Source organism: Aethalodelphis obliquidens, unplaced genomic scaffold (assembly GCF_003676395.1).
Source record: "Aethalodelphis obliquidens isolate GAN/ISIS:26980383/991018 unplaced genomic scaffold, ASM367639v1 scaffold15, whole genome shotgun sequence".
In the NCBI taxonomy this organism is placed as follows: Eukaryota; Metazoa; Chordata; class Mammalia; order Artiodactyla; family Delphinidae; genus Aethalodelphis; species Aethalodelphis obliquidens.
Window position 1 is genome coordinate 27,892,123 of NW_020837959.1, and position 14,267 is coordinate 27,906,389.

Consider the following 14,267-nt stretch of genomic DNA (forward strand, 5'->3'; position numbering starts at 1 on the left):
CTTTGGAAGGTTTCATGCTGGGAATGACTCCCTCTCCATGCAAACCTGTCAAAGCACTTAGTTTGCTACTGCCCACCCCCAAGTGGTCATATTTTTTCTTTGATCAGCACCGTGAAGTTCCTGGAATTCACTACAATGACTATTGAATAAGGGGAGTAAGCGAGACAGTTTTGGTGTTTTAAGTGTGGATGATTGAATGTTTATTTTGTTTTGACACAAGAAAATAATTTTATTTTAAAAGGTAGCATATAATACCTCCCAAAGAGTGGATATGTCATTGTATATGGTTGTGAGGATAAGATTCTCTGAGGATAGCCTGGGACAGCAAAAGACAACTAAACTACCAGGCATAAGTAATTAATAAGAATTTAGGGGGTGGGGGTTAGAGGGGAAAGAAGAAGAAAGGAAGGTGAAAAAGAGAAAAAGAGAGATGGAAGAAAGAAGAAGGGGGGCTGCTGAGCAAAATAGCAACAGGGTCAGGCTTGTAGAGAAATGTCAACCAATGAGAAATGGTCAATTACAGGAGTGGCCAAAGAACTTACAAACAGGAATTTCTAAAACTACATTTTACATCGTTTGGTCTGGGCTTTTACAATGTACTGCTACTCCCATCATCCCATATCTTTATTTAAACGTTAATGCAAATAGTATTTGGACCAATCAAGGAAAAGAAGCTGCCATCCTCAATGTCTGAGTTAATGTGGAGAAGAGAGAACAGAACAGAGAACAGTCAGAAGTGCCACTTTGAAGAGAGATCAGATCAAAACATGGGCCCAAGAACACAGTGCCCTGGATGGGGGAGAAGACAGCACACCAGGCAGAGGAAACCTTATATGCTAAGGGTCTGTAGAAAGTGGGAGTATAGCACATTTAACACAGATTAAGTGACTGGAACAGAGGGCAAGGGGGAATGACGAGGGATGGAAGGGAAGTAAGGACAGGCAGTTAATGCTAAGGATTTGGGTCTTTATTCTAAGAACAATGAAGAGTCATATTTTTATTTAGGAGGGTGATATGTTCCAATTATCCTTCTAAAAATATCAGTCTGGCAACTGTGTAGGCAAGAGATTAGGGGAGTGGATATGAGGGTGAATAAAGGGAGAATATTTAGGTAGCTATTGTCGTAGTTCAGGGGAGATATGATGATATAAATGGAGAGAGGTATGTAGATTCAAGAGCCATTTGGGAGGTAAATTGACAGGATTTGCTGATGGATTGGATACTGGTGGTTAAGGGAAGAAAGGTATAAAAAAGACTTCAAGATTTCAAGGACATCAATTGACTAGAGGATAGTGTTATTGAGATAGAGGACAAGGTTAGTGAAGAGAATTATGAATTTCGTTTTGAACCTGTTGAGTCTGCAATACTTTTGGGATATTTAAGTGAAGGTGTCAAGTAGGCAGTTGACTAGCCAAAGGTAACTCAGAGACAAGGTGTGGAGTGGATATAAACAAAGGAGTCAGGAGCATACAAGTGGCCGCTGAAGCCATGGGCATGGATGACTTGTCAAAAGGCAGACACTGAACAAGAAGAGAAGAGGGATATTAAGTCTTTAGGAACATCAACATTTAAGGGCTTGGTAGAGGATGGTGAAGTAGCAAAGGCAGCTGAGATAAAATGGCTAGAGAAATGTAGGCACACCTCAGAGATATTGTGGGTTCAATTCCAGATCACTTCAATAAAGTGAATATCGCAATAAAGCAAGTCACAACTAGTTTTTTGATTTCCCAACACATGTCAAAGGTATGTTTATACTACACTGTAGTCTATTAAGTGTGCAATAGCATTATGTCTAAAAAAATGATGTACACACCTTAATTAAAAATACTGTATTGCTAAAAAATGCTAGCCATCATCTGAGCCTTCAGCATGTCACAATCTTTTTGTAACAGCAACATCAAAGATCATTGATCATGGATCACCATAATAAATACAATAATAACAAAAAAGTTTGAAATATTGTGAGAATTATCAAAATGTAACACAGAGACATGAAGTGAGCAAATGCTTTTGGAAAAACGGCACTAATGCACAGGGTCCCCACAAAACTTCAATTTGTAAAAAACACAGTATCTGTAAAGCACCATAAAGCAAAGTGAAATTAAACAAGGTATGTCTGTAAACAACAACAACAAACAACAACAACAAAAAACCCAAGAGTGTGTTGGGGTTGGTGGGAGGAGGATGGTTTCAAAAGACAATGAGAGACAAGATTTTTAAAGGCATGAATAGCCAGTGGCACCTTTTGAAAGGTCAGTTAGTCACAGGGACGGATATGTCAACAAGAATGTATCAGCAAGGTCATTAGTGACCTTGAGGAGAGTTGTTTCCGTGAGCTAATGGTAGGAACCAGAAGATGAAGGTGGCCAGTGTCATCAACTCTTCTGAGAAATTTGGCTGTGATGGAGAGACAGGGTGCCAGCTAAACAGATTTATAAGGTTAGGCTATTAATTTTTAGAGGCTATTTTTTAAGATGAAAGGGATTTGAACATGGAAGGGGGGGAAACAGTGAAGCAGGGGTTTGATCATATAGGTAGGAGAGACAGATCAATGTAATGAGGAACAAAAATTATAACGCTAAAAGATTGATTCAGTCCTGATTAAAATGAAAAGAAATGACAGGTTCTGATGGCATTTGAAAAGAAGATTTCAGAGGAAATAATCTTGTTGACACAGGTTGGTCATTCAAAACACTATATTGATGGTTTCCCTTCTCAATAAGAGAAGGAAAAGACGATCAGAGAACACTTACATCCAATGACCAAGGAGCATGAAATCAGCTAGAAAAAGTTTTATTTAAGCTCAGAACTTTATCTGCTATGTCTTACTATCATGAATTACAGCTTCTCTCTTTAATCTTGTTTTATCAAAAAGGGAGCAAGAGGCTTTCAAAGGTATTTCACTTTTTTTTTTTTTTTTTTTTTTTTTTTTTTTTTTTTTTTTTTTTTTTGGTATTTCACTTTTAACTCCAAAATTTTGTTTGATCTCCCAGATCTTAACCCTCTTATTGCAAGACTAATGTATTTCATACATAAAATGATACTTGTTTTAAGAAATTGCTTTTTTTGGGGGGGTATAAATTGGGAGATTGGGATTGACATATATACACTAATACATATAAAATAGGTAACTAATTAAAAAAATCCAATTTAAAAATTTGAAAAAAAATTCTTAACCACAATTATTTTCATTTTTATAAATCCCTCTATCTTTTGTCCCAAGCTTCCATATTTTTATATTACTGTATTTGTGATATGCATTTAATTTTAATTGTTTTTTCTTTTTAAAATTATAACATCATAATTTTCCAAGTTTTTATGTAGTTTATATAATATAATTTCATAATACTTATTTTACCTTCTTATAATTCAATTATGTTTCCTGCCCAACCTTTCTAGTAGTGAATTTTATAAGTTTACTACCAACTCAATGAAGTAAAAATTCATTTTATTTGTTGCTCAATCATTAAAAAAATTGCTTTTTTATTCTTTAGCTGTAACATATGGTTATTTTAGAAAATTAAATATGCTCATTTAAGCTCTAGTTGAACTCACCAACCTTATGTTAATTATATAGAGAGAATTACACGTAGATATAGTTCTAGATGTAGATGTAGAAATACATATAGACATAAACACAGACTTACAGAGTCATAGGTATAGATATACATATAAATATAGATAACAGTGTGATATCATGGGTTCTTCTGTTGATAAAAAAGCTTAAGACCCTTTGGGTACAGCTTATATCATGCCTGTAATAGATTTTAATCCAAACACAACTAAGTTTGGTTCTTCCACACTATGTAAGTCAAGAAAGGAACAACTGAGGGATGGATGGGATGCTCCATGGTATCAAAGATCATGGAGAGGTCAAGGGGGAACAAAGTTCAGGAAAATGACCCATTCCTGTAATGATTGGCAATGGGTGTGTAGGAGAAAATGAAATCTCTGGGAAAGATTAGGTGATGGAAAAAATGAAGGTTCACAAAACGAAGAACAGAAATGAGAGTGAGAGTGTTGGTATTAAGGGGAAATTCTTTTGCATAAGATAGGAGGGGAGAGGAAGGGAGAAGTAGACCAGTGAATAAGCAAAGGTTGAAGGGAAATAAGCTTAGCATTGAGCTATTAGTGAGTATTAAAAATCGTAGTCGTTCATGATTATCTGTTTTTGACCTATTTTCATTTTCTTTTTGTTCTTCTGGGAACAAAGATCTCTCTTTGAAGACTGTGCTTCCTTTCATCATTTAATAATTGCTTGTATTTTTCAGTTTTTACTAAAAAGGCTATTTCTCAGCCCTGAGAATGCACTGACATTAAAGGTGAGAAACAGAAATTGTACTTTGAGCTCTTCCAAAGAAAAGCACTTTAGAAATCAAAGGCATTGCTATAGTGTTATTATTCTCTCCTTCCCCTGAAAGCTTGGCATGACATTAGCTCTGATCCTTGAAGAGAAGTCTTTCAGTCTAGCCATTATATTAATAATCTGTGACTCTGAGAAAGGAATGGATATCTAAATTCACCGACCTTATCCAATAATCTTCCCTCTCCCTTAGTTCCGGTGCTAGGGATCTGATCCAAGAATCAGAAATAGGAGCATTGTAACTTATTTTATCTTCCATGTAAATCACATCCAGCTATGAATAAATCGGAAGGGCATATAGCCAAGCACTATCAGTTCTGTGCAAACAGAGATCCACAGCTGAATGGGCATTGAACACATGAGATGTTAGCTCATGAATAATCCTTTTGTATCTTTACAAAGTTATATAAACAGTTGCTTATTATGATGATGATTTACATTAATAATGGAATAATAAATAGAAGATAAAAATAACAAGTTATTTTGGAAATAAGTGATAAATATTTCTTGGAAATAAGTGATAAATATTTCTGAGTGTCAGTTACTGTCTATCAAGAAAAAACTGGATGGATCTTAAAGTATTATCTTACAATAGTAACTAGCAAAACCCATAGTTAATATTTTCCCACTTAGGTAGCTCCATGAAAGGTATCACTCATGGAGAAATAGCTAAACACAGCCTGAGGAGAAAGGAGGTTTTAAACTAGAAATATAATCCACATTTGGCAATTCATATAATTGTAAATCACCCATAGATGAACAGGTTTTAAAAGAAAATATTTTAAAAGGTGAATGTAATTCCAAGTTGTGATTGTTCAACATGTTCAATAATGTTATATATATGTTATACACATATAATAAATACATATGTACACACACATACATGCAGATGCAGCCAGAAGTATGAACAAGACAACTTGAGCTCTTTGTGTCTATTAGTCAACTAAAATTTATTTATGTCCTTACAGATTCAACTTAAATTTTAAGACATTTATTTCCAAATATTCCTATTATTTGGAATACTCCTATTCCAAATATTCCTATTATTTGGAAATAAAAGAGACATTAAAAGCCTGTGCAACAGATGAAAACTTCTGGAAATAAAACAATATCGTATGAAACAAGCACACTGTTTCATAACTCTTTTCCAATTGTTGAACTGGGACAATAAAGCCCATTTAAACATGGAAATATTTGGTGAAGATACTCTAGGGGTTGATGACATGAAAACAATTTTGGATACCCTAAAGCAAAACCAGCTTGGAGACCTATTTTCCTTCGAGTGTTTGTGATGACATAGATTATGGGAGTCCTACACTTGTGTCTACTTCTTTGAAGGCTCAAACACAGGCTATGTGTTTTGTTCACTGATATCTCCCAAGATCCTAGAACAATATCTGGCATACAGTAATCACTTATTAAATATTTATTAAGTTAAATAGTTGTTGACATTCCCAGCATGGAAATTGTAGAACAAGGTGTCCTCCTCATGCTCTGTAATTTTACCTGTAACTATTGCTCTCAACAACAACAAAAAAGTAAAAAAAAGCAAAACAAAACAAAAACAAACAAACAAAAATCCCCCACTTATCTGTCACTTAAAGTTTACGAAGAACTTGCCATACCTATTCCCATCCAGATATCTGGGCTTGTCATAGCCAAAAATCGCTGTGCACCACCTAGTGTTTGTTCTCTCCTCTGCTACCCTTATGGATTGAATTATGTCCTCTCCAAATTCATGTGTTGGAGCCCTAACCCTCAGTGCCTCAGAATGTGACCTAATTTGGAAATAGGGTCATTGCAGACGTAAGTAGTTAAGTCAGGATGAGATCATACCAGAGGTGGTTGGGCCCCATATCCGATATGACTGGTGTCGTAAGAAAGGGAAATTTGGACACAGACACGCACACAGGGAGAACACCATGTAAAGATGAAGGCAGAGATTGGGATGGTGCTTACACAAACTAGGGAACGCCAGAGATTGCTAGGAAAACACCAGAAGCCAGGAGAAAGGGTGGAACAGATCCCCTCTCACAACCCTCAGAAGGAACCCTGCTGACACCTTGATCTTGGACTTCTAGCCTCCAGAACTGTAAGACAATAAATTTCTTTTAAGCTACCCACTTTATGGTACTTTGTTAAAGCAACCCTTAGCAAACTAAAAATACAGGCACTTACTCCTCAAAGCTTGTCAGATTTCCTACCAGGGCCACTTGTATCCTGACCTCATTTTCACTGGGCACTGTCTTATTCAGTTCTCAGAGTTCACAAAATTGCCCCCAGTTTATTCCAAAGCATCCACAATTATACGTTGTCAATATCTAACGGATTCTTCCATCACATGACATCTCAATTACCTTTGACACCTTTCACTTACCTTGTGCTCGCTCCTGTGCTTGGGGCGGCCTTATAACCTGGAGGGGGCGGTGGAAACCAGGACTGTCTGTTAAGAAATGGCATCAATTATAAACGTGGAAAGGCTTGACCCCACCCACATGTCTACCAGGAAAAGCTGAAAATAAATTGACAGTTAAAAAGGCAATAAGATGACTTTCCTACAAGGTCTTGGAAATAAAATGAAAACTACTTACTTCCTGCCATAGGAAGTAACTGTCTATATTCCAGGCTATTTGGAATATAGTAAACCCCTTTTCCCATTTCCAAGTAAAACCCTTTTCCCATTTCCTTTGACACTAAACAATGTAGACATTTCTTTAAAAAGAAATCTGGGGGAGGGGCTTCAAGATGGTGGAAGAGTAAGACACGGAGATCACCTTCCTCCCCACAACTACATCAGAAATACATCTACACGTGGAACAACTCCTACAGAACACCTACTGAATGCTGGCAGAAGACCTCAGGCCTCCCAAAAGGCAAGAAAGTCCCCACATACCTGGGTAGGGCAAAAGAGAAAGGAAAAAACAGAGACAAAATAATAGGGACGGGACCTGCACCAGTGGGAGGGAGCTGTGAAGGAGGAAAGGTTTCCACACCCTAGGAGCCCCTTCACTGGCAGAGATGGGGGGTGGCAGAAGGGGGAGGCTTCGGATCTGTGGAGGAGAGCGCAGCAACAGGGGTGTGGAGGGCAAAGTGGAGAGATTCCCACACAGAGGATCAGTGCCAACCAGCACTCACCAGCCCAAGAGGCTTATATGCTCACCCACCAGGGCGGGCGGGGCTGGGATCTGAGGCTCGGGCTTCTGTCGGATCCCAGGGAGAGGACTGGGGTTGGCTGCGTGATCACAGCCTGCAGGGGGTTAGTGAGCCACGGCTAGCCGGGAGGGAGTCCGGGAAAAAGTCTGGAGCTGCCGAAGAGGCAAGAGACTTTTTCTTGCCTCTTCAGTTCCTGGTGCGCGAGGAAAGGGGATTCAGAGTGCCGCTTAAAGGAGCTCCAGAGACGGGCGTAAGCCGCGGCTAAAAGCGTGGACCCCAGAGACGGGCATGAGACTCTAAGGCTGCTGCTGCCATCACCAAGAAGCCTGTGTGCGAGCATAGGTCACTATCCACACCTGCCCTTCCGGGAGCTTGTGCAGCCCGCCACTGCCAGCGTCCCGTGATCCAGGGACAACTTCCCTGGGAGAACACACGGTGTGCCTCGGGCTGGTGCGATGTCACACCGGCCTCTGCCACGCAGGCTCTCCCCGTATTCGGTACCTCTCCCTCCCCCCACGGCCTGAGTGAGCCAGAGCCCCCTAATCAGATGCTTCCTTAACCCCATCCTCTCTGAGTGAGGAGCAGGCACCCTCAGGCGACCTACACGCAGGGGCGGGCTGAAATCCAAAGCTGAACCCCAGGAGCTGTGCAAACAAAGAAGAGAAAGGGAGATCCCTCCCAGAAGCCTAAGGAGCAGCAGATTAAAGCTCCACAATCAACTTGATGTACCTTGCAACTGTGGAATACATGAATAGACAACGAATCATCCCAAATTGAAGACGTTGACTTTGGGAACAACGATATATATACATTTTTTCCCTTTTTCTCTTTTTCCCTGTGGATGACAGGGTCTTGGTGCTCTGACTGGGCGTCAGGTCTGTGCCTCTGAGGTGGGAGAGCCAAGTTCAGGACACTGGTCCACCAGAGACCCCCCAGCTCCATGTAATATCAAAAAGCAAAAATCTCCCAGAAAACTCCATCTCAACACCAAGACCCAGCTCCACTCAACCACCAGCAAGCTCCAGTGCTGGACACCCATTGCCAAACAACTAGCAAGACAGGAACACAACCCCATCCATTAGTACAGAGGCTGCCTAAAATCATAATAAGGTCACAGACACCCCAAAACACAACACCAGATGCGGACCTGCCCACCAGAAAGACAAGATCCAGCCACATCCACCAGAACACAGGCACTAGTCCGCTCCAACAGGAAACGTACACAACCCACTGAACCAACCTTAGCCACTTGGAGCAGACATGAAAAACAATGGGAACTACGAACCTGTAGCCTGCGAAAAGGAGACCCCAAACACAGTAAGTTAAGCAAAATGAGAAGACAGAGAAGCACACAGCAGATGAAGGAGTAAGGTAAAAACCCACCACACAAAACAAATGAACAGGAAATAGGCAGTCCAATTGAAAAAGAATTCAGAATAATTATAGTAAAGATGATCCAAAATCTTGGAAATAGAATGGAGAAATTACAAGAAACGTTTAACAAGGGCCTAGAAGAACCAAAGAGCAAACAAACAATGATGAACAACATAATAAATGAAATTAAAAATTCTCTAGAAGGAATCAATAAAAGAATAACAGAGGCAGAAGAACGGATAAGTGACCTGGAAGATAAAATAGTGGAAATAACTACTGCAGAGCAGAACCAAGAAAAAAGAATGAAAAGAATTGAGGACAGTCTCAGAGACCTCTGGGACAACATTAAATGCACCAACATTTGAATTATAGGGGTCCCAGAGAAGAAGAGAAAAAGAAAGGGACTGAGAAAATATTTAAAGACATTATAGTTGAAAACTTCCTTAATATGGGAAAGGAAAGGGTTAATCAAGTCCAGGAAGTGCAGAGAATCCCATACAGGATAAATCCAAGGAGAAACATGCCAAGACACATATTAATCAAATTATCAAAAATTAAATACAAAGAAAAAATATTAAAAGCAGCAAGGGAAAAACAACAAATAACACACAAGAGAATCCCCATAAGGTTAACAGCTGATCTTTCAGCTGCAAGCCAGAAGGGTGTGGCAGGACATATTTAAAGTGATGAAAGGGAAAAACCAAGATTACCCTACACAGCAAGCTCTCATTCAGATTCGATGGAGAAATTAAAACCTTTACAGACAAGCAAAAGCTAAGAGAATTCAGCACCACCAAACCAGCTTTACAACAAAAGCTAAAGGAACTTCTCTAGGCAGGAAACAAAAGAGAAGGAAAATTTTTACCTACAATAAAAACCAAAAACAATTAAGAAAATGTTTATAGGAACACACATATCGATAATTACCTTAAATGTAAATGGTTTAAATGCTCCAACCAAAAGACATAGACTGGCTGAATGGATACAATAACAAGACCGGTATATATGCTGTCTACAAGGAACCCACTTCAAACTTAGGGATACATACAGACTGAAAGTGAGGGAATGGAAAAAGATATTCCATGCAAATGGAAATCAAAAGAAAGCTGAGTAGCAGTTCTCATAGCAGACAAAATAGACTTTAAAATAAAGACTATTACAAGAGACAAAGAAGAACACTACATAATGATCAAGGGATCAATCCAAGAAGAAGATATAACAATTGTAAATATTTATGCACCCAACATATGAGCACCTCAATACATAAGGCAAATGCTAACAGCCACAAAAGGAGAAATCGACAGTAACACAATCATAGTAGGGGACTTAACATCCCACTTTCACCAATGGACAGATCATCCAAAATGAAAATAAATAAGGAAACACAAGCTTTAAATGATACATTAAACAAGATGGACTTAATTGTTATTTATAGGACATTCCATCCAAAAACAACAGAATACAGTTTCTTCTCAAGTGCTCATGGAACATTCTCCAGGATAGATCAAACTTGGGTCACAAATCAAGCCTTGGTAGATTTAAGAAAACTGAAATCGTATCAATTATCTTTTCCAACCACAAAGCTATGGGACTAGATATCAATTACAGGAACAAATTTGTAAAACATACAAACACATGGAGGGTAAACAATACACTATTAAATAACCAAGAGATCACTAAAGAAATCAACGAGGATACCAGAAAATATCTAGAAACAAATGACAATGAAAACACAGCAACCCAAAACCTATAGGATGCAGCAAAAGCAGTTCTAAGAAGGGAGTTTATAGCAATACAATCCTACCTTAAGAAACAAGAAACATCTCAAATAAACAACCTAACCATACACTTAAACCAATTAGAGAAAGAAGAACAAAAAAACCCCAAAGTTAGCAGAAGGAAAGAAGTCATAAAGATCAGATGAGAAATAAATGAAAAAGAAATGAGGGAAACAGTAGCAAAGATCAATAAAACTAAAAGCTGGTTCTTTGAGAAGATAAACAAAATTGATAACCTATTAGCCAGACTCATCAAGAAAAAAAGGGAGAAGACTCAAATCAACAGAATTAGAAATGAAAAAGGAGAAGTAACAACTGACACTGCAGAAATACAAAGGATCATGAGACATTACTACAAGTAACTATATGCCAATAAAATGGACAACCTGGAAGAAATGGACAAATTCTTAGAAAAGCACAGCCTTCCGAGACTGAACCAGGAAGAAATAGAATATATAAACAGACCAGTCACAAGCACTGAAATTGAAACTGTGATTAAAAATCTTCCAACAAACAAAAGCCCAGGACCAGATGGCTTCACAGGCGAATTCTATCAAACATTTAGAGAAGAGCTAACACCTATCCTTCTCAAACTCTTCCAAAATATAGCAGAGGGAGGAACACTCCCAAACTCATTCTATGAGGCCACCATCACCCTGATACCAAAACAACAGAAAGATGTCACAAAGAAAGAAAACTACAGGTCAATATCACTGAGGAACATAGGTGCAAATATCCTCAACAAAATACTCGCAAATAGAATGCAACAGCACATTAAAAGGATCATACACTGTGATCAAGTGGGGTTTATTCCAGGAATGCAAGGATTCTTCAATACATGCAAATCAATCAGTGTGATACACCATATTAATAAACTGAAGAATAAAATCCATATGATCATGATCATCTCAATAGAGGCAGAAAAACCTTTCAACAAAATTCAACACCCATTTATGATAAAAAGCCTCCAGAAAGTAGGCATGGAGGGAACTTACCTCAACATAATAAAGGCCATATATGACAAACTCACAGCCAACATCTCCTCAATGGTGAAAAACTGAAACCATTTCCACTAAGATCAGGAACAAGACAAGGTTGCCCACTCTCACCACTATTATTCAACATATTTTTGGAAGTTTTAGCCACAGCAATCAGAGAAGAAAAAGAAATAAAAGGAATCCAAATTGGAAAAGAAGAAGTAAAGCAGTCACTGTTTGCAGATGACATGATACTATACATAGAGAATCCTAAAGATGCTACCAGAAAAGTACTAGAGTTAATCAATGAATTTGGTAAAGTAGCAGGATACAAAATTAATGCACACAAATCTCTTTCATTCCTATACATTAATGATGAAAAATCTGAAAGTGAAATTAAGGAAACACTCTCATTTACCATTGCAACAAAAAGAATAGAATACCTAGGAATAAACCTACCTAAGGAGACAAAAGACCTGTATGCAGAAAAGTATAAGACACTGATGAAAGAAATTAAAGATGATACAAACAGATGGAGAGATATACCATGTTCCTGGACTGGAAGAATGAACATTGTGAAAATGACTATAGTACCCAAAGCAATCTACAGATTCAATGCAATCCCTATCAAACTACCAATGGCATTTTTCAGACCTAGAACAAACCTAGAACAAAAAATTTCACAATTTGTATGGCAACACAAAAGACTGCGAATAGTCAAAGCAACCTTGAGAAAGAAAAACAGAGCTGGAGCAATCAGGCTCCCTGTTTTCAGACTATACTACAAAGGTACAGTAATCAACACAGTATGGTACCGGCACAAAAACAGAAATGTAAATCAATGGAACAGGATAGAAAGCCCAGAGATAAACCCACGCACCTATGGTCACCTAATTTTTGGTAAAGGAGGCAAGAATATACAATGGAGAAAAGACAGCCTCTTCAATAAGTGGTGCTGGGAAAACTGGACAGCTACATGTAAAAGAATGAAATTAGAACACTCCCTAACACCATACACAAAAATAAACTCAAAATGGATTAAAGACCTAAATGTAAGGCCAGACACTATTAAACTCTTAGAGGAAAACATAGGCAGAACACTTTATGACATAAATCACAGCAAGATCCTTTTTGACCCACCTCCTAGAGAAATGGAAATTAAAACAAAAATAAACAAATGGGACCTAATGTAACTTAAAAGCTTTCGCACAGCAAATGAAACCATAAACAAGACCAAAAGACAACCCTCAGAATGGGAGAACATATTTGCCAATGAAGCAACTGACAAAGGATTAATCTCCAAAATTTACAACCAGCTCATGCAACTCAACATCAAAAATACAAACAACCCAATCAAAAATGGGCAGAAGACCTAAATAGACATCTCTCCAAAGAAGATATACAGATTGCCAACAAACACATGAAAGAATGCTCAACATCATTAATCATTAGAGAAATGCAAATCAAAACTACAATGAGATATCATCTCACACCAGTCAGAATGGCCATGATCAAAAAATGTACAAACAATAAATGCTGGAGAGGGTGTGGAGAAAAGGGAACGCTCTTGCACTGTTGGTGGGAATGTAAATTGATACAGCCACTGTGGAGAACAGTATGGAGGTTTGTCAAAAAAGTAAAAATAGGACTACCATATGACCCAGCAATCCCACTAGGCATATACCCTGAGAAAATCATAATTCAAAAAGAGTCATGTACCACAATGTTCATTGCAGCTCTGTTTACAATAGCCAGGACATGGAAGCAACCTAAGTGTCCATCGACAGATTAATGGATTAAGAAGATGTGGCACATACATACAATGGAACATTACCCTGCCATAAAAAGAAATGAAATTGTGTTATTTGTAGTGAGGTGGATGGACCTAGAGTCAGTCATACAGAGTGAAGTAAGTCAGAAAGAGAAAAACATATACTGTATGCTAACACATATATATGGAATCAAAAAAAAATGGTCATGAAGAACCTATGGGCAGGATGGGAATAAAGACGCAGACCTACTAGAGAATGGACTTGAGGACATAGGGAGGGGGAAGAGTAAGCTGGGACAATGTGAGAGAGTGGCATGGACATGTATACACTACCCATTGTAAATCCTATAGCTAGTGGGAAGCAGCCGCATAGCACAGGGAGATCAGCCTGGTGTCTTGTCACCACCTAGAGGGGTGGGATAGGTATGGTGGGAGGGAGGGAGACACAAGAGGGAAGAGATATGGGAACATATGTATATGTATAGCTGATTCACTTTGTTATAAAGCAGAAGCAAACACACCATTGTAAAGCAATTATACTCCAATAAAGATGTTAAAAAAAAAGTCTGAAGGAAATCTGGAAAATAACTCTTGTTGAATCTAGATGGTAAGCTCATGGTTGCTTATCATCAAAACACCTCTGTTTTTATTTTTCTGCATTTCTAAAACATTTCATAATAAAAATAACAACAATCTTGTGCTCTACTCAAAACACAGTTTTAAAGAAAAACTGTATTATAGGAAACTCTGACGAGTAAGAATATTGAAAATATAAATGAACACCACAGCAATGCTAACCTCAATTTTATATAGATGCATATATATTTATGTGTGTGTGTGTGTGTGTGTGT

General features: G+C 38.2%; 1 protein-coding gene across 3 annotated transcripts in view; it reads right to left on the reverse strand.

Moving 5' to 3' along the window:
• SCEL (sciellin) overlaps positions 1-14,267 on the reverse strand; it is a 119,814-nt gene that overhangs the window by 83,218 nt on the left and 22,329 nt on the right. For all 3 annotated transcript variants that reach the window (XR_003434686.1, XM_027116041.1, XM_027116040.1), the window contains exon 7: positions 6,741-6,806. Coding sequence is in view for 2 of the 3 variants with exons in the window: in XM_027116041.1 (XP_026971842.1) it covers positions 6,741-6,806 (66 nt within the window). In the remaining variant the exon portion in view is untranslated. The remainder of the gene's footprint in view (positions 1-6,740; positions 6,807-14,267) is intronic.